This window comes from Nomascus leucogenys, chromosome 10 (genome assembly GCF_006542625.1).
Source record: "Nomascus leucogenys isolate Asia chromosome 10, Asia_NLE_v1, whole genome shotgun sequence".
Taxonomy (NCBI): Eukaryota; Metazoa; Chordata; class Mammalia; order Primates; family Hylobatidae; genus Nomascus; species Nomascus leucogenys.
In genome coordinates this window covers 87,276,736-87,296,556 of record NC_044390.1, presented here as the reverse complement: position 1 = coordinate 87,296,556, position 19,821 = coordinate 87,276,736, and the positions used below count along the sequence as shown (strand labels likewise).

The following is a 19,821-nucleotide window of genomic DNA, read 5'->3' as shown; positions in this document are numbered from 1 at the left end:
TGCATCCTTCCCCTGTTGTCTTCTAAGATATGCTAGAGTAGATGCTTGGCTCTGAGCAGTGGGCTTGGGCTCTCTTGCCCACCCGTCTGTTCCCAGAGCCTAGCGCAGCACCTGGCACAGTATTCACTGAGTTAATGTTTGTCATTCCACCAGCTGACAACGCCACCTGTAAACACCCGGGTGCTGGCTTTCCTTTCGTCAGTGGCTGGTGATGCCCTCACCCGTCATCTTGGCGTGATCCTCCCAGCGGTCATGCTGGCCCTGAAGGAAAAGCTTGGGACCCCAGATGAGCAGCTGGTAAGGGGCAAGCCTGCTCCTGCTTTCTCATGTCCCGTCTGCCTGGATCCCTGCTCAGCACACATGTCCCTTGTGGTTTGCAGGAGATGGCCAATTGTCAGGCTGTGATCCTCTCCGTAGAGGATGACACAGGGCACCGGATCATCATCGAGGATCTGCTTGAGGCCACCCGCAGCCCTGAGGTGGGCATGAGGCAAGCTGCTGCCATCATCCTCAACATCTACTGTTCCCGCTCGAAGGCTGACTACACCAGCCACCTGCGGAGCCTGGTCTCGGGCCTGATCCGCCTCTTCAATGACTCCAGCCCTGTGGTTCTGGAGGAGAGCTGGGATGCCCTAAATGCCATCACTAAGGTGAGGGGACTGCTGACCCCACAGCCAACTTTTGCTTTTAGAAAATTCCAGACATTTACAGGAATAGACTTATAAGAATCCCCCACGTACCTGTCACTCAGCTTTGGCGTTTACCCACTTGTGGCGAGTCTTGTTTATACTCCCGCCCACGCTTTCCCCATACATTCTTTGGAAGCAGTCTTGAGAGGGCTGTACATCCTCTCGCTTTTTCCTGGATTCCTGTAGAAGCTGGATGCTGGCAACCAGTTGGCACTCATTGAAGAGCTGCACAAGGAAATCCGGCTCATAGGGAACGAGAGCAAAGGCGAGCATGTGCCAGGATTCTGCCTCCCAAAGAAGGTAAGCCAGGGCCTCGTGCAGGGGACTGTGGGCATGCAGTCTGCTGTGCCCTTCTGGCCCTTACCCCTGTCCCAGGTCTGTGGTAGGGCTGCTGGAGCAGCAGCCGTGGTGGTTGGTGTTTAGCACCTTCACAGACAGCATGTTTTCTTCCATGGCAGTAAGATGGGGACAGGGTTCACGCTGCCTTTGATTTAAGCTCTGCAGGTCACCTTGGCCAGAGGGAGCGGGCCACAGGGTAACAGCAGTGCATGTTCCGTCTGTGTGATAGGCCTGTTGGGGCCCTTGTCTTCTTTTCTCTGCCAAGACCGTTCCATAGCCAGCCCTTTCAGGCTGTGATCCTGAGATTCAGCCTGAATCAATATCTCCCATGGAGTTGAGGGGAGGACAGCTGTCAGGACCACTTTGCTTGCATGGGAGACACTGGGGCCCAGGGTGTTTGAGATTTGACTCTCAGTTGTGGTTCTTTTGTCAGGGAGTGACCTCCATCCTTCCAGTGTTGCGGGAAGGAGTCCTGACAGGCAGCCCTGAGCAGAAAGAGGAGGCAGCCAAAGCCTTAGGCTTGGTGATCCGCCTGACTTCGGCTGACGCCCTGAGGCCCTCCGTGGTCAGCATCACTGGCCCTCTGATCCGCATCCTGGGGGACAGGTTCAGCTGGAATGTGAAGGCGGCTCTGCTCGAGACACTCAGCCTCTTGTTGGCTAAGGTGAGTGGCTGATGAGTTTGTTCAGATCTTAGAGAACAGGTCTGTCTGCAGGAGCCTGATATAAGGTGTCATGTAGCAGCAGGGCAACAGGTTTATTGTGGAGAGCAACATAGCAGAGGGAGGTAAGACCTTGGACTTCAGACATGCATGGGGTCAATTCCAAGTCGTCCTTACTAGCTCTGTGACCAGGATGACCTTGGGAAAGCCGTATAACCTAAGCCTGTTTCCTCACCTACAATGTGAGACTAATAATACCAGCTGCCTCATGAAGGGCTGCTAGATGTGGGGATTAGATGAGGTTATATCCAGCATGATGCCTGCTACATACTAAGCACTCAGTACATGTGAAATGCTATTATTTTGAAAAACTACTTTTTCAAAGGAAAAAATTCAGGATCACATAAATACAAGGAAAACATTGTTTAAAGATATTGCAGTTCTTTTTTTTTTTTTTTTTTTTGAGACGGAGTCTAGCTCTGTCGCCCAGAGCTAGAGTGCAGTGGCGCGATCTCGGCTCACTGCAACCTCCGCCTCCTGGGTTCAAGCAATTCTTCTGCCTCAGTCTCCCAAGTAGCTGGGATTACAGGCATCTGCCACCACGCCCGGCTAATTTTTTTGTATTTTTAGTAGAGACAGGGTTTCATCAGGCTGGTCTCGAACTCCTGACCTCGCCCAGCTCAGATTTACCAGCTCCCCCATCCCCTTTGGGTGCCTGCCACAGCCTGCGCACCCACCCAACTCCAGCATTTCCAGACCTTCATTGGCACTGAACCTCCAAACAGTCACTCTGGTTTTCCTAATTAACAATAAGTAAGCCAGGCGTGGTGGCTCACGCCTGTAATCCCAGCACTTTGGGAGGCCGAGGTGGGCGGATCACCTGAGGTCGGGAGTTCGAGACCAGCCTGACCAACATGGAGAAACCCTGTTTCTACTAAAAATACAAAATAAGCCGGGCATGGTGACGGATGCCTGTAATCCCAGCTACTCAGGAGGCTGAGGCAGGAGAATTGCTTAAACCCGGGAGGCGGAGGTTGCAGTGAGCTGAGATTGTGCCTTGCACTCCAGTCTGGGCAACAAGAGCAAAACTCCGTCTCAAAAAAAAAAAAAAACAGTAAGTAAATCTTTACTCTTGGACCCACCTGTATTTTATCAAAAGTGTGCCTGTGTTTCTGTATAGTCAGGCTGAACTGGATTTTTAGTTAGGTGGGTACACATTTGTGCAGGGAGGATTCTCCAAGATCATTTGTTTCACAGGCTTGTTCTGAGGGCTGAATGTGGAGTGCGTATCCCACTGTCAGTTGCTCAGTAGATGGGCTCTGCTATTACACATCGAGTCCCTTTCCCTGTCTTGGCATTAGAACTGTGCTTCAACACTGCCGACAGTCTGCCCTGCTCATTAATGTATTCATAGGAGGTTTTGAGTCACTTATCGATATGGACGGGTCTCCACTAAGCCAAACCCCAACGCAGCCAAGGCTGTGAGACAGCTCCCTCAGATAGCGACCGCCGCGTCCTCGGCCTCCTACTCCTCCAGTGTATCAAAGCATGCTGGATATGACCAGGAGGCCAAGCGAAACCTGTCTGTGCTTGGCCTCTCTGACGGGCTGTCTGTCCCCAGCCCTGTGTGAGAGCTGGACTCGCTGTGGTGGCCTGGGATTGTCATTTGTTCTCATGCCTGTGGTACACTGTGGCTTTGGGTCCACCACAACTGTCTTTCATGGATGTGGGTTCCTCCCACAGGTTGGGATTGCCCTGAAGCCCTTCCTGCCCCAGCTGCAGACCACTTTCACCAAAGCCCTGCAGGACTCCAACCGGGGGGTGCGCCTGAAGGCCGCAGATGCTCTGGGGAAGCTCATTTCCATCCACATTAAGGTGGATCCCCTCTTCACAGAGCTGCTCAACGGCATCCGCGCCATGGAGGACCCAGGTGTCAGGTACGGCACTGGCAAGGGAGCACTGTGGCCCTCCAGGAGGCAAGGGGTTGCTGTGGGCCGAACCTGCGCTGGCAGGAGGGGTGGTGGTGGAGGCACCCAGGGCTTAAGGCGGTGCATCGCTTCTGCAGGGACACCATGCTGCAGGCCCTGAGGTTTGTGATTCAGGGAGCAGGGGCCAAAGTGGATGCCGTCATCCGGAAAAACATCGTCTCACTCCTGCTGAGCATGCTGGGACACGATGAGGTACGGCTGCAGGCAAGACTAGTGGCACCACTGATTCCCCCCTCCTCCTTAGGTTGAGTTCTTCACTTTGTGTTAGAACCAGTACAGCTCAGTAGTAATAAGCATTCCTGACATTTCTATTACTCTGTATGCTTCACCAATATTTCCTCAGGTTTCAAGGGAAATGGGGCAGGTATTGTGGATATATTGGTTATTTCTGTTTTTTTGTTTGTTTTTTTTTTTTTGGCTGAGTCTTGCTGTGTCACCGAGGCCGGAGTGCAGTGGCACAATCTCGGCTCACTGCAACCTCCGCCTCCTATTAAGCGATTCTCCTGCCTCAGCCTCCCGAGTAGCTGGGATTACAGGTGACCGCCACCATACCCAGCTAATACTTGTACTTTTAGTAGAGATAGGGTTTCACCATGTTGGTCAGTCTGGTCTCAAACTCCTGACCTCAGGTGATCCACCCACCTCGGCCTCCCAAAGTGCTGGGATTACAGGCATGAGCCACTGCGCCCAGCCAGTTATTTCTGTTTTATAGATGAGGCACGTAAGCTTTGTAGAGACCCAGACCTCTCACCAATTTGCTCTCTGATCTTAAAGAAGTCACTTTCTCTGTCTGCCTCTCATTTCCACTTTTGTAAAATGAAGAGGTTTATTTATTGTTTTGTGAAACATTTGCCGAGCTAAAGGGCCTATTCCAGAGGTGCATAGATCTCATGGTCACAGACCTCAAGAAACTTAGTGTGTAGTGGGATAAATGGTCTCCAGGGTGTGTCCTGGTGGGAAGTCTTAGAGGTCTATTTTCAAGGGTGAGATTTGTCTTGGCCATACCCAGCAAGTAGTAGAGTCCAAACCAGAAGCCCTGGACTCCTGGTTCTGTCCCAGTTCCATCAGCCTCACCTAGTCTGGAAGCATCTGTCAAATATTTGGCTGCGAGCACTGTGGGGCCAGTAGGGAGTTGAGTCTATGGAGAAGAGTTTTCTATTCCCTTTTCAGACAGTCCTCTGTTGTGGCCTAATTTACTTTGTAGGGCCAATCTAGGAGGAGAGGGCCTTTGGGCTCACATAGTTTTACACTTCATTGACACACACACCCACACACACTCCTCCTGCCCACACCCCCAACACACACACTTGCTGCTGCACTTCCCATGACTCCAAAGGCCTAGTTCTGGTCCCCAGGCGACAGCTGTCAGACTCCAGCCCCAGCCTTCTCTGTGGGGACAGATGGGAAAGTCTGCTGTCTTGGTCACAGTCTGTCAGGGCTTCTACAGAGTCATGTGTACAGTGCAAGCAAAAATTAGTATTGAAACATATTTGCATTTTACCACAGTGCAGCTTAAAATAGATGAAGTTGAAGAGAGTGGGTGTCAGAGCCAGCTTTAGCTTGGCACCTGGGCTTCCGCTTCAAGCTCAGAGGCCCAAACTGCTGGCAGCCCATTCTCTTACCCTCTGAACCTCCACTCAGATTGAAAGTGGCAGTTCAGGGTGCCAGCCTGGCATTAGCTTTTTGGGTTATTGAGTCCCTGGTTGGTGGTTTGTTTTGGGGACATGTTGAGTTGGCACCTATATAATAAGGAACATAACTTAAAATCCTCTCTTGGTATTCCATAGTTAGCTGGCCAGGGAGGAGCATGGAGCCGCTCGCGTACCTGGCTCTGATTTGAACAGGAAGTACTTGCCTTTCCTTATCTTCCTTGGCTTGATTAGTGGCTTTAGTTTGACTTCCTAGGATGAACCCAAGTAATTTTGGTGGCAGTGGGGCACTCATGCAGTAGGGAGATAGCAGGAGTCATTCTGGCCACAAGATGACACAAGCTCTGTGGGAGAAAGGAGCTCAGAGTGGCCGTCTCTAGCTGGCTTCCCTGGTGGCTGGAGGCAGGTGCCTCCCCTCCTGCCCCTCCCGCCCCTCCCTGCCTCACGGGGCTGTTGATAGTAATTGAGATAATAAATATGAAACATTCAGCCTTCCTAAGAAGAAAGGTGCTATGTAAATACAGTTATTACTGCTATTACAAGGATGATTACCATATGCATACACACTGGGGTTTTCTATAATTAAGTGAAGTGCTGGGTGTGCAATGTTTAACTCCATACCAGTGGCAGCCCAATCTGGCAGGAGAGCACGAGTGCCTACAGGAAGGACTGGATCTTGAGTCTCTGAGTTGGCTTGTTCCACCTTCTTTGTTGCTGTCCATCCTGGGCTCTAGAGCTGCCTGCCCTGGTTCCCGCACAGCTGGTGCTGTTCCCTGCACCCCCTCACTCCCTTCTCTTCCCTGTCAGGACAACACTCGCATCTCGTCAGCTGGGTGCCTAGGGGAACTGTGTGCCTTTTTGACTGAAGAGGAGCTTAGTGCTGTTCTACAGCACTGCTTGCTGGGTAAGTACACTGGAGAGTTCCCCTTCAGGGACCTGGGCTGGGCCTCTCAGCCCTAGTGAAGAGTCGACGGGCATCTCCCTCCCTCCCTCAGAGGATCTTTTAGCAACTGGACTGTCCATTCCTTGGGAATCCAGCAGTTAAGCAAAATCCAGGCCAGGGGTGGTGGCACTCACCTGTAGTCCCAGCTACTCAGGAGGCAGAGGTGGGAGGATCAATTGAGCCCAAGAGTTCAAGGTTGCAGTGAGCCTTGATCACACCCCTGCACTCCAGCCTGGGTGACAAAGCGAGTCCCTGTCTCTAAAACAAACAAACAATACTGAATTTGCACTGGTCCCATAGCCCTGAGTGTCTCCGCTCAAAGAACACAGCTGTAAGCCTGGAGTGGTTCATGAGCAGGCTTTCCTTACTTTCCTTAATGTGCTGCTTTGGGGAGCTTCTGCCAAGATAGCAGGGAGGTCCATGTGAATGTGGCCTGGAGCTTTCCTTGTGCTCCAAGTCAGCACACACTGGTCCCCAGCGGGGTGGGCCCATGGGCCTCATGGGTGCTGGGGACATGCTGGAAAATGCCAGTTGATCCCAGTCATGTCCTTCCACCCAGCGGATGTGTCCGGCATTGACTGGATGGTTCGGCACGGGCGGAGCCTGGCACTTTCCGTGGCTGTGAATGTGGCTCCTGGCAGACTTTGTGCTGGCAGATACAGCAGTGATGTTCAGGAAATGATCCTGAGCAGTGCCACGGCGGACAGGGTAAGGCATTTGGGCCATATCCCATAGGCATAGGCCATATCCCATAGACCATATCCCATAGGCAGCACCTTGTGGACACAGCACGGGTGGACCCCAGACTGGGGCTTAAGAAGCTTGGTTCTAATTTTACCTTTGTCAGTAACTTGCTGTGCCTTGGACCAGCACTTGATCCCTTTGGGCCCCAGTTTCATCATCTAAACAAGGAATTTGGGTTGAAGAATCTAGATGCCCCTTCTGGGTCAGGTCTTGGATCCCTGTTCCTGGGAACCAGTGACTGTGCTCATCTGCCTCAGCCGGGGCAGCCTGCCTGAGTGAGAGCTGTCATGGTGTCCCTGGTAAGGGGTGACATGGTGGAGGGTCCCAGAGATTACTAGGAACTGGGGTTTTCCTGGCTCTGGGGAAGGGGCGGGGGCCCTCCTGTCTAGCGCTGTCTGTTCTCCACAGATCCCCATCGCGGTGAGCGGGGTCCGGGGCATGGGCTTTCTCATGAGATACCACATCGAGACAGGTGGAGGGCAGTTGCCGGCCAAACTTTCCAGCCTGTTTGTTAAGGTGAGTGGGGGCCAAGCACGTGTTTAATCCCTAACACCTGGTTTGTGAGGAGGTCCTAGGATCAGAGACCACCAGCAGTGCACCCTCAACTAGTTGTGCGCTAGTTCTCCGTGGACGGCCTCCAGGAGATCGCTGAACTCTTAGGGATGGAATGTAGGGGGTTTCTGTGTGTGCTTTACACTGCAATAGAGCCTAACTTTTTCTCAGATTCTCAAATTGACCTGTGACTCTGAATCAAGTTAGGAATCGCTATTTTAGGCATTCTTTCTAGGCACCCTAGTTTTGTAAAATTAGATACAGACCTGGGTTCCCATCTTAATACCTCTTTTCCCTCCTTCCTCTTCTAGCTGGCCCAGCACTTCTTGGTGTGGTTACTATGCTGTGTGCCAGGCCCTAGTTAGGAAAGCCAAGGAATGTGCCAGCAGGGCTCCCGTGGCCCGTGTGATATGGCGTGCTTCTGAAGCGTTACTGTGCACAGAAATCAGAGCCAGAGTGCACTTTAGTGAGATGGGGCCATGCCTGGTACTCTAACCAGTACTGCTGAGAAGCACCAGTGTCAGTGGTGCTGTGCGTGGACCTTGCCTTGAGTAATGAGGTTCCCAAGGGTGGCTGCCTCCCCCCGCAGCACCGGGAACCCACGGAGTTTCTGAGGGGCCTGATTCGATTGAGCCTTGTCTGTGATGACATCAGCCTGCACCTGCTTGTTCACTTGGCATTATCCTGAAGGTGTAGAGATGAACAAGGCAGACAGGATCCCTGGAGCCCATGGGGAAGACCCTGATATAGATAAGATTGGTAGGGGGCACCTCTAAAGGATGACATGGGAGCTGAGATCTGCAGGATGGGAAGGAACTAACCTAGAGAGGATCTGGGGCAAGCACGGCCCAAGTGGTGGGACCAGCCAGGGCAGAGGCCCGAGGCCCGAGGTCCTAGGCCCTGGGATGTTCGAGAAAGTAAAAACGCATGCGGGCTGAGAGTAGTGAGCAAGGGGAGAGTGGCATGAGATGAGGGTGCAGGGAGCCAGGGCTGAGTCATGCTGGGACCCTCCCACAGGAGCAGGGGGTCAGTGTCCACTCTGTAGGGAGAGTGTCGAGGCTGGGCATTTGGGCTGCTTCAAGGAACAGATGATGTGCCTATCCAGAAGCCTGTTTGTGGTTCTTTTCAGTGTCTGCAGAACCCATCCAGCGACATCAGGCTGGTGGCTGAGAAGATGATCTGGTGGGCAAATAAGGACCCGCTGCCTCCCCTGGACCCCCAGGCCATCAAGCCCATCCTGAAGGCTCTTCTTGACAACACCAAGGATAAGAACACCGTGGTCAGGGCCTACAGCGACCAGGCAATTGTCAACCTCCTCAAGATGCGGCAGGGCGAAGAGGTGTTTCAGGTGGGAGCCTGGGGGCCTCACCGGGGCGTGCTGTGAGCATTTGTCTTTCAGCTCTTCTTCAGCATGGAAATATTTAAACCACAGGCTCTTCTCTGCCACCATGGATGTGCTAGCTTTCAGGAGCAGATTAAGATTTGGGTGACTGGGGCTGGGCGCGGTGGCTCACGCCTGTAATCCCAGCACTTTGGGAGGCTAAGGCGGGCAGATCACCAAGTCAGGAGATCGAGGCTAACACGGTGAAACCCCGTCTCTACTAAAAATACAAAAAAATTAGCCAGGCATGGTGGTGGGCGCCTGTAGTCCCAGCTACTCGGGAGGCTGAGGCAGGAGAATAGCATGAACCTGGGAGACGGAGGTTGCGGTGAGCTGAGATCATGCCACTGCACTCCAGCCTGGGCGACAGAGCGAGACTCCGTCTCAAACAAACAAACAAAAAAAAAAGATTTGGGTGACTGGCCCAGTACCCGAAAACACACATTCCCATGGTTTTCAGACTTCTTTCCGAGCAGGGCCCTTTCTTCAAATAATCTCATATGACACCCAAACAGACATAGCAGATCCCAGGAGAGCTGCCCAGTGGAAACCCAGAGTTGTGTTCACTCAGTCCCCAGCCCCCAGCAGCCTTGAAAGCCCAAAAGCTGGCCGGCCGTGGTGGCTCACACCTGTAATCTCAGCACTTTTGGGAGGCCAAGGTGGGCGGATTACCTGAGGTCAGGAGTTCGAGACCAGCCTGACCAACATGGAGAAACCCCATCTCTACTAAAAATACAAAATTAGCCAGGTGTGGTGGCGTATGTCTGTAATCCCAGCTACTCGGGAGGATAAGGCAGGAGAAACGCTTGAACCTGGGAGGCGGAGGTTGTGTTGAGCTGAGATCATGCCATTGCACTCCAGCATGGGCGACAAGAATGAAACTCCATCTCCAAAAAAAAAAAAAAAAAAAGCCCAAAAGCTGCAACTCCCACTGCCTCGTCTCATGAAAAGCATGATGGGGCCAGGTGCGGTGGCTCATGCCTGTAATCCCAATACTTTGGGAAGCCGAGGTGGGAAGATCACTGGAGCCCAGGAATTCAAGATCAGCTGGGCAACATAGTGAGACTCTGTTTCTATGAAAAAGGGGAAAATAGAAAAGCATGATGAGTGTTTTCATTGGCTTTCCCTGGATCCATCTGATTCCCTTATTTTGCCACATTCCACCTCAGTGTCTCTAGTTCTGGGGTTGACATTCATTTTTGTCTTTCTCTGATTGGAGAACGTGACAGCCGTATGTTCTGACTATGTTTCCTCCCGCTCATCCTTCCCCACAGTCCCTCTCCAAGATCCTGGATGTGGCCAGTTTGGAGGTGCTGAATGAGGTTAACCGAAGGTCCCTGAAGAAGCTGGCCAGCCAGGCCGACTCCACGGAGCAGGTGGACGACACCATCCTGACATGAGAGGCCTGGGCCTGCAGCAGCATGGCCGCTCCACATCTTTGCTCAATGTTTTCATTTTTGAAAATACATTTGTTCCGATGGGGAGCTTGGAAGATGGCGTTCCCAGAAAGTATTTTAATATATCAATAGACCACAGCCAAAGCCTTAAACCCACACACAACTGAAAATTGCCTCCTCCATCTCTCACCTTTTCCTGTGGAGAAGAGAAGGAAAAGCGCACACATGCGCCCCAGTAAATGGCAGCCCAGGAGCTGTTTGTCCAGTTTAGCATGGCTAGGTCTGGAACTATAATAGCAGGGTCAGACTGTGGGTTCCTCTTCTCCTGTGTTTGAACTCTGGTTTGAGAGCTGGCGCTATCAACCTTTTGCCTAGATCCCAAGTGGGGCACAGACGGACCTCTGCCCAGTGTGGTGTGTCTGGCTTGGCTTTTCAATATTGTGAGGTCTGATTGGATCTGACCCCTGTCAGTTGAAAATGATCCACAGCTCTGGCAGTTCCCAAGTCTGGGGAGGGGTATAGGTTTGAAAGGCTGTTTGAAAGAGGAATGTTTAATAAAGGCTTTGATTTAATCTTGATATAAACAGATTTTTAAAAATCTCCACCCATTAAACATGAAGCTTCCTGCATCAGGAATAAGGAAAGGTTTGCAACTGTTTTGTAAGTATTCACAGTTCTCTGATTTCTGGACGTATCTCTCCCCTGCTTTCGAAAGTCTTAGCAATCCCTGTAGACGTCTGTCCTGAGGTTGGGTTTTGAGAGATGTGCAGCCCGGCCTGTGATCTCCCCCATTGTGGAGAATGCAAAGGTCCAATTAGCCACTTTCCTGTTCTGTTCTGACTTGGAAAGGTAGGGAGCTTCTGGTACTCAGGTTGTAAAAAGAAATCCAGCCCCTCTGTGAATAAGAAAGGGCCAAATTCCTATCGTTGAAGGACTTGCAAGAGGAAGCCAAAGTTGCATTTCAGCATCTGCCTCCTTTATGAATGACTTCCTTCCTCCTGATTCTTAGAAGGCTCGTGACACATACATTCTGTCTGATGGAGCACGCCCTACTGGGCCTAGTGATGCAAGTTCTTCTGGGCTGTTGCCTGGCCACAATACAGAACAAACCTCTGTCAAAATTACTGGCCTGAGCTGTAAAAGGAAGAGAAATAAAAAGTGGTAGTGGCAAACTCACTTTATAAAAGGTATAAAAATGCTATGCCAAAAAAAGCAAGACTTTGGTTATTAATAATGCAGCCAAGGTAGAAAGTAGGCCTGTGACTCAACACTTCTGATGAATAAGGCAAGGTGACCTCTAAGGCACTTCTCAGCCCTGTTTTCTTGCAGCAGACATGGTGTCAGCTGGCTCAAGGTAACTAGAATCCCAGGGCTGGAAGGGACCTTGAGAGGTCAGCTGAGTCCTTGCAGCCAAAACAGCCAGTGGCTACAACTTTTGGTAGCCATGGTAACTGTTCTCTGCCTCTGGGATTCAGATGGTCATCAGCATCCTCCCAGCTGCCAAGGGCATGTGTCCATCAGGCTGTCTGCAAATGTGTTCTCCTCCACCAGTCAGCTGTGGGGAGATACGGGAAAAGTTTCTGTTGAGGGGCATGGGCTGGGAAACCTGTTAAGCTGTGAGACCATCTTCACTGTTTCCTCCAGGGTCTTGGATCAGATGCTGATATCCACCTGTGGCTTTTAGCCCCCCTTCTGCAACTGGGAGGGGAACCTGACATACTTAGAGGTATCAGACACTCATTAAGCAAAGTCCAAAGGAAAAACACCAGATTCCAGTTCCAGAAACCGGAGGAGGATGAGCTCTCTGTTCGGAATGGATGGAGCTTGACTGACAGACGGGGATGACTCAAAGGCTCACAGAGCATATTGAGTTGCATTCTCTGAGTCTGGAAGGAGGGTGTGAGCTCCCAGGAAGTGAGCCATGAAGGGCTGTTATGGACATGCCACGGGAGCCCGCAGAAAGGACCTTGTCACCCCAAAGTCCTAGCAATCCTGAGAACAGCAGCCCAGACCAAGCACCCTGGGGACATTGAGGTTAGCAGCAGAGAAGTAAAAGCTATTTGTCCTGGAGGCTGGTAGAGCTGTTTCGCCTTGGGCAAGTCGTCTGACCTCGCTGGGCCGGTTTCCTCTTATGTACAATGAGGAATTTGGAAGAGAAGCTCTAAAAATTTATTCTCAAAGTTATTCTCTAGGTGGTGGTACTCTCTAGGTTAATGGTACTTACAACAGATGACATTTGCTATCATTTAATCCTCTTAACATTTCTATGAAGCGGGTTCTCAATACTATTTTCTAGAGGAGGAAACTGAGGCACAGCGAGGCCACTCGCCCAGGGTCATATGGCTAGTAAATGGCAGTCTCTCCCCAGACCCCTATTTTTAGCCGTTCTCTTAACTTCTCCTATGCTGGCTAGTTAGCCATCAGCATTTTTCATTCTTCAGAGTAGAGCCTCCAGAACTTTTCCATCCAGGTACATACAGGAAATTAGTACGTGTATAACACACTAAGTGAACGGCTCCAGCCGCCTTGCCCAGGGGTGCCACCCCCTCCAGGCCCTAACCAGTGGCTCTGCAGGCTGTGGGGAGGAGGACCTCACTCCACTTAACGGGACACTGGCTGGGAAAGTCTTTAGAGAAAGCAGATTATTCTCAAAGACTTGCAGTGATCCTCCAGAGGAAACTGTCCCTCTTTCTCTTGTTGTGTCTGAAAGTCAGTGACAAAGTCATATTCCCTTATCCAGAGAAAACTGAAAAAGTTCTAAACTGAGCATTCCCAAACCTTCACCTAACTCTGGGAGCCTCAGGAATCATGGGCAGCAAGATGATTTTTTAAAAGGAGGGGTATTAGGCTGAGGCGGGCGGATCACCTCAGGTCAGGAGCAAGACCAGCCTGGCCAACATGGTGAAACCCCGTCTCTACTAAAAATACAAAAATTAGCCGGGCTTGGTGATGGGCGCCTGTAGTCCCAGCTACTCAGGAGGCTGAGGCAGGAGGCGGAGGTTGCAGTGAGCCGAGATTGTGCTACTGCACTCCAGCCTGGTGACAGAGCGAGACTCCGTCTCAAAAAAAAAAAAAAAAAAAGGAGGCGGGGGGGTATTGTTAAAATATGGTTCACAAAACCCTTCAAGGAACCAGACCTTCAGGTACATTCTCTTTGTCCAACACTGTGATGCTGGAGGACTTGAGAGAGTGGCAGGGAGGCTGCAGAGTTGACAGTTTTGGGTGCAGGGATTGGAGACATTATCTGACAGATTTTGAAACACAATTGGCAGTTAGGAATGTTTTTCCTCAATGTGGATGTGTCTCAGATTGCTTCAATGAGGAAAAAGAGGAACCAATCTAACTTAAAAGTTCTAAGTTCTAAAATATTGTGAAGGAAATGTAGATATCGCTTTAAAGTTCTAGTGCAGGATAGTGGAGCCACAGGGACTTCCAGGACAGGTTGGAACCTTAATTTTACTGCTTAATACTAAGCTGTGTGACCTAGACCATGTTTCTTAACCTCTCTGAGCGCATCCCCTCACCTTGACCGCGCAGTCTTACTGTGTTGTCATCTGCGTTGAATGACATAATGCACTTTGCACAGAGCCAGGCACACACAGGACGTTCCGGATACATGGATGGTGACAGTGAAACAAGGATGATGGGGAATGAGATTTCTTTTGAGAAATTATGATGACTATGTTTGATTCTCCAAAATGCTGAGTGTACATACACCAGCACACAGACGGTCTCCACTGTGCATGGGCAGGAAGGCACATTACCACCACTGTTAGATCGGTGCTTCCCACCGTCGTGAGAGAGGCCGGCAGGGCGCGGTCTTTATTTTATGAAGAGTAAAGTTGAGGTACAGGTGGAAAGGAGCATCTCTGAGGTCATGTTGGCAGAACTGGGAAAAACCCATATTTCTTGATTCTCTGCTCACCAAGCCCCAGGGGCATTCTACAAAAATAATTTGGAAGGTGAATGTAACAAAAGTGAAACCCACGTTCTTGGCCTGTGACTATGTTTCACTTTTTAGAGATGGAGCCCAGTTATTTCACGGGGTGCTCTGAGTTGCTCCTAGGTTCTGTTAGGAAGAATCCCTGCTGCCTGCCCCAGGGGAAGGGGAGTGTTGATGTCAACACCACTCAAGAAACTGGAAAAACTGGTCCGAGGGATGATTGCCTCAGTGGGGTTTCTAGGTGAGACCTTCCTGATTGTGCCTGGATACCCCAGTCCCTGTCAGGTTCCCTCCTGTGAGCTATTTCTCTAGTGAGATGGCGGCCTGGTCACGGACAATTAGTGCATGATAATTCCTCAGGGCTGTGCCCCGCAGTCCCACAAGAGAAAGCTGTGGGTTTTGAATGTATTTACATTAGATCCTTCTAACCACTTAGGTTCCCACAAAAAAGGGGGCTAGGAAAGCTGGGGTGCAGGATTCAATCTAGCATTTCGCAAATATTTTGCCCTCAAGACTATTTATTTACATGCAGGGTACTGCTCTGTCGCCCAGGCTGGAGTGCAATGGTGTGATCACGGCTCACTGCAGCCTTGAACTCTTGAGCTCAAGTGATCCTCCTGCCTCAGCCTCCTGAGCAGCTAGGACTACAGCCATGCACCACCACACCTGCCTAATGTTGTTTGCTTTTGAGATGGAATCTCACTCTGTCGCCCAGGCTGGAGTGCAGTGGTGTGATCTTGGCTCACCGCAGCCTCTGCCTCCCAGGTTCAGGTGATTCTTGTGCCTCAGCCTCCAGAGTAGCTGAGATTACAGGTGCCCGCCACCCTGCCCAGCTAAATTTTTTTTGTATTTTCAGTACAGATGGGGTTTCACCATATCGGTCAGGCTGGTCTTGAACCTCTGACCTCAGGTAATCACCCGCCTTGGCCTCCCAAAGTGCTGGGATTACAGGTGTGAGCCACCGTGCCCAGCCTGGCTAATTTTTTAAATTTTTTGTAGAGATGAAGGTTTCACTATGTTGCCCAGGCTGGTCTTAACTCCTGGCCTTGAGCCATCCTCCCTCCTCAGCCTTCCGAAGTGCTGGGATTACGGGTGTTTGTCACTGTGCCCAGCTGGGATCCTTTTATATTTTAAAATTTTTTTGAGGACACCAAAGAGTTCTTGTGTATACCTATCTTACCTATTGATATTTAGCATCTTAGGAGTCAAAACCAGGCTAGGCACGGTGGCTCACGCCTATAATCCCAACACGTTGGGAGGCTGAGGTGGTAGGATGGCTTGAGGCCAGGAGTTCAAGACCAGCCTGGGCAACATAGTGAGACTTGTCTCTACAAAGAATTTAAAAATTAAAAAAAAAAAAAATAGCAGCCAGACACAGTGGCTCACACCTGTAATCACAGTACTTTCGGAGGCTGAGGTGGGCAGATCACCTGAGGTCAGGAGTTTGAGACCAGCCTGACCAACATAGCGAAACCCCATCTCTACTAAAAACATAAAAATTAGCTGGGCATGGTGGCGTATACCTGTAATCCCAGCTACTCGGGAGGCTGAGGCAGGAGAATTACTTGAACCCAGGAGGCGGAGGATGCAGTGAGCCGAGATCATGCCACTGCACTCCAGCTCCCACCTGAGCGACAGAGCAAGACTCTGTCTCAAACAAAAAAACAAAAAAAAACAGGCATAATGGTGCGTGCACCTGCAGTCCCAGCTACTCAGGAAGCTGAGGTGGGAAGTTCACTTCAGTCCAGGAGGTCAAGGCTGCAGTGAGCCATGATCGTACCACTGCACTCCCAGCTTGGGCAAGAGTGAGACCCAATCTCAAAAACAAACAACAACAACAAATCAAAACTGTTCAAGTGGCATTGTTCCACATTTTTCCAGGTTTCTAATGTCTGGATTCGCATGTCAGCTCTGCATTTGGTCTGTTGTGGTATCACACGTCATGTAGGCTCTGGCAAACACTGTACACTCGTAAGCAAATTGAAGTGAAAAAGACAAATCACATGTTAGTATTGTGAACACGTTTTGACTCTGAAGATCCTTCGAAAGGGTCTTAGGGAGCCCCGCGGTCCTCAGACTACACTTGCAAAACCACTGATTTAATAATATAAAAGTTGAGAGAAAATTCCTGCTAAATGGTTTGGAGTCAGTGGAAGAAGCTGACCCTGAGTTAGACCCCAAGTTTGGCCCACACCCCAAAAAGTGAACTCAAGAGAGGGTTCAACTAATTGTGTCTGACATTCTTTCCAACTCTCACGTTGGGTGTGGGGCTTCACTTTAATTCAACAGGTATCAAGCACCTAGCAGGCACTGGGTCTCCAGAGGATACAAAGATAAAGAGATGGTCCCTGCAATCATGGAACTTACATTCATTTGATTTCTGGGGGCTACACAAGGGCAGGGCAAGGCCCACTGCCAAGTCTCTTGGTGTGGCATCAGGCTTGCAGGTGTGGGAGAAAGGGCCCGTTTCCACTTCCATCAGAGGGAGAGACCAGGCATCATATCATATCCTCTCTTCCTTCCTTCTTGGACCAGTATGCTGAGTGGTCCCCATCTTGCTCCTAATTTAAAGTCCCTGTTGGTCAGTTTGCCTGCCTTCTCTGAATTCTGATTCACCACCCACTGTTTCCTTCCTGGATGATCACAGCACACTTTCCCTCCCTTGCTACCTAGCACTTAGCAGCTTTGAAGTCCATGTTGCTGTCTGAAATAATGGATTTCACAGGTTCCTCCAACCTCCACTGCACTGACCTTCATCCCTGATACTGCTACCCTTGAGGGCCTGAGGTCCCCCTCTCCTTTACCCACTTAGCCTTCTGGTTGCTGACACCTTATTTCCCAAAGCTCTTTGAAGTGCCCTTAGCTCATCTTCCCTCCAAATATTCACTCCTTATTCCCTGGCTGCTAATCCTCTGCTTCCACTATCCTGAAAAATACTTCATGAGCCCCACTGCTCTCGCCACCAAGCATTGTTTCTCTTTTCATCCACTGCCAAACTTCCTGCCACCTCTGTGGCTCCACTGCCTGCTTCTGCAAACCTCAGTGTGCTCCTTGCTTTACTTTTCCCCTTGGATATACTTGGTGCCTATATTCTCTATTGGAATATAAGCTCTCTGAAAGCTGGGATTTTAAAATTGTACTTAACTGCTGAATCCTCAGCTCCTAGATCAATGTCTGGCATAGTAGGCCCTCAAGTATTTGTCGAATGAGTGAATGACTTGTTCCCCACCCACCAAACTGTAAACTCCGTGAGGACAGGAGCTTTGTTTTGTTCATGTTCTAGCCTCCGTGCCCAGTACAGTGCCTAACACCTAGTAACTGTGCAAATTTTTTTTTTTTTCTGAGACGGAGTCTCGCTCTGTCACCCAGGCTGGAGTGCAACGATGCGATCTTGGCTCACTGCAACCTCCGCCTCCCAGGTTCAAGTGATTCTCCTGCCTCAGCCTCCCGAGTAGCTGGGACTATAGGCGTGTGCCACCACGCCCAGCTAATTCTTTTGTATTTTTAGTAGAGATGGGGTTTCACCATGTTAGCCAGGATGGTCTTGATCTTCTGACCTCATGATCCAGCTGCCTCGGCCTCCCAAAGTGCTGGGATTACAGGCGTGAGCCACTGCACCCGGCCACTTAATATTTACTGAATTAAGGAATGAACCCAGTTACCAGGTAAATTACGTGATTTTTTTTTTTTTTGGAAGATGCTTTGTCTAGTTTATAAGTTTGCTTATTGTCTTTTGTATCTGTCCCTGCTATTACCTTACACCCAGGCTTCAGCAATAACCTTTATCTTTTTTTTTTCTTTTTTTTTTTTGAGACGGAGTCTCGCTCTGTCACCCAGGTTGGAGTGCAGTGGCGTGATCTCGGCTCACTGCAAGCTCCGCCTCCCGGGTTCACGCCATTCTTCTGCCTCAGCCTCTCCGAGTAGCTGGGACTACAGGCGCCCGCCACCACGCCCGGCTAATTTTTTGTATTTTTAGTAGAGATGCGGTTTCACCGTGGTCTCGATCTCCTGACCTCGTGATCCACCCACCTCGGCCTCCCAAAGTGCTGGGATTACAAGCGTGAGCCACCGCGCCCGGCCTTTTTTTTTCTTTTTTTAAGACAGAGTCTTGCTCTGTCGCCCAGGCTGGAGTGCAGTGGTGCGATCTCGGCAACCTCTGCCACCCAGCTTTAAACGATTCTCCTGCCTTAGCCTCCCGAGTAGCTGGGATTACCGGTGCCTGCCACCGTGCCCGGCTAATTTTTGTATTTTTAGTAGAGACGGGGTTTCACCATCTTGGCCAGGCTGGTCTTGAACTCCTGACCTCGTGATCCTCCCGCCTCGGCCTCCCAAACTGCTGGGATTACGGGCGTGAGCCACAGAGCCCGGCCTAAGGCTCTGTTCTTATACCCTCTGCAATCCGTGGCACATAAACACTCATTAAATAGTTACCAAAGAAATGAAGGAATTCATGCCAATTGCTTTCCAGATGACACATCCAGGCAAAGTCAGGAATCTGGTTTTAATGGCCAGTTTGGATTTATTTCCCAAAAATATCTTACAGCCTTATTATCAGGAAGCTGCCTTGAAAATGTGTGCTAGAGTCTACAGTAGGAAATGGCTCAAAGTATGAATCAGTGCAAAATGACCTTGAGTAACATTGGTTACAGTCTGTCACATGCCTACATGTGCCAGGTAATTTACAAACATAACTCTAAAACAACCATTCTGTGAGGAAACGGGGGCTTTGAGATAGTGTGATGTGACTTACCTACATCACAAAGCTTTTAAGGGATGGAGGCCAGGATTCCAAAGCTAGCATTGGAACGAAAGTCTTCCCGACACCAGCCCAGGTTGTGAAAATGAGCTGGGAGGACCTACAGCCTAGCTGGCTGGTTAGGGCTCGGCCTGCCTCCCTGGTGGCTCCACTGAGGCTTCCTTCTTCCCCTCTATTTCCTAAGACTGCTGAGTCAGAGGATGGCCCTAACCTTCCCGACCAACGGGGACTTTCTATCGGGAGCACATGAGCAGCTCTTCTCCCTAGCTAGTACCTTCAGATTCCAAGCTCATGTTCTTTCGACATCACCACACTGATTCTCAGCTCCCGGAAAAACAACTCAAGACTTGAGTCAGACACGCCATGTGTTGTTCAATGATCCCGCCTGCAACAATGTTTATTATAACCAAAAAATATAAACAACATGAATGTCTATTAATAGCGGAGTGGTTAAATAATAGTACAACCATCGGATGGAGTACCATACCACGCAGATGTTAAATGATAAAAGTGTACTGTTAAAGAGAAAAAGCAAGGTATGTACATATATGTTTGTACAGGCAAAGGAAATTCACTGGGGGGCACTTATTCATTCAACAAATGTGTTAAGCATTTTAAGGTTACCTGTGAAACTATCAGGGGTTACCTGTGAGGAGTGCTTCAGAAGGAAAAATAGTAACTTGTACTTTTCAGTAAACTTCTGCACATAATTTTAAAGACGAGCATTGTTTTTTTTTGTTTTGTTTTGAGACGGAGTTTCGCTCTTGTTGCCTAGACTG

The 19,821-nt window shown here is 50.1% G+C and overlaps 1 protein-coding gene across 2 annotated transcripts in view; it reads left to right on the top strand.

Annotated features, from left to right (window-relative positions):
* The window catches only part of GCN1 (GCN1 activator of EIF2AK4), a 67,821-nt gene extending 56,900 nt beyond the window's left edge, over positions 1-10,921 (top strand). Inside the window, exons 48-58 of one of the 2 annotated variants that reach the window (XM_030821493.1) lie at positions 154-297; positions 381-650; positions 876-989; positions 1,462-1,692; positions 3,433-3,626; positions 3,755-3,869; positions 6,134-6,230; positions 6,829-6,977; positions 7,422-7,529; positions 8,695-8,913; positions 10,221-10,921. In XM_030821493.1, the coding sequence (XP_030677353.1) occupies positions 154-297; positions 381-650; positions 876-989; positions 1,462-1,692; positions 3,433-3,626; positions 3,755-3,869; positions 6,134-6,230; positions 6,829-6,977; positions 7,422-7,529; positions 8,695-8,913; positions 10,221-10,346 (1,767 nt within the window). In that variant the 3' untranslated portion in view covers positions 10,347-10,921. The remainder of the gene's footprint in view (positions 1-153; positions 298-380; positions 651-875; positions 990-1,461; positions 1,693-3,432; positions 3,627-3,754; positions 3,870-6,133; positions 6,231-6,828; positions 6,978-7,421; positions 7,530-8,694; positions 8,914-10,220) is intronic. The other variant, XR_004032068.1, reaches the window with a different exon arrangement.
* The last annotated feature ends 8,900 nt before the right edge of the window (positions 10,922-19,821 follow it).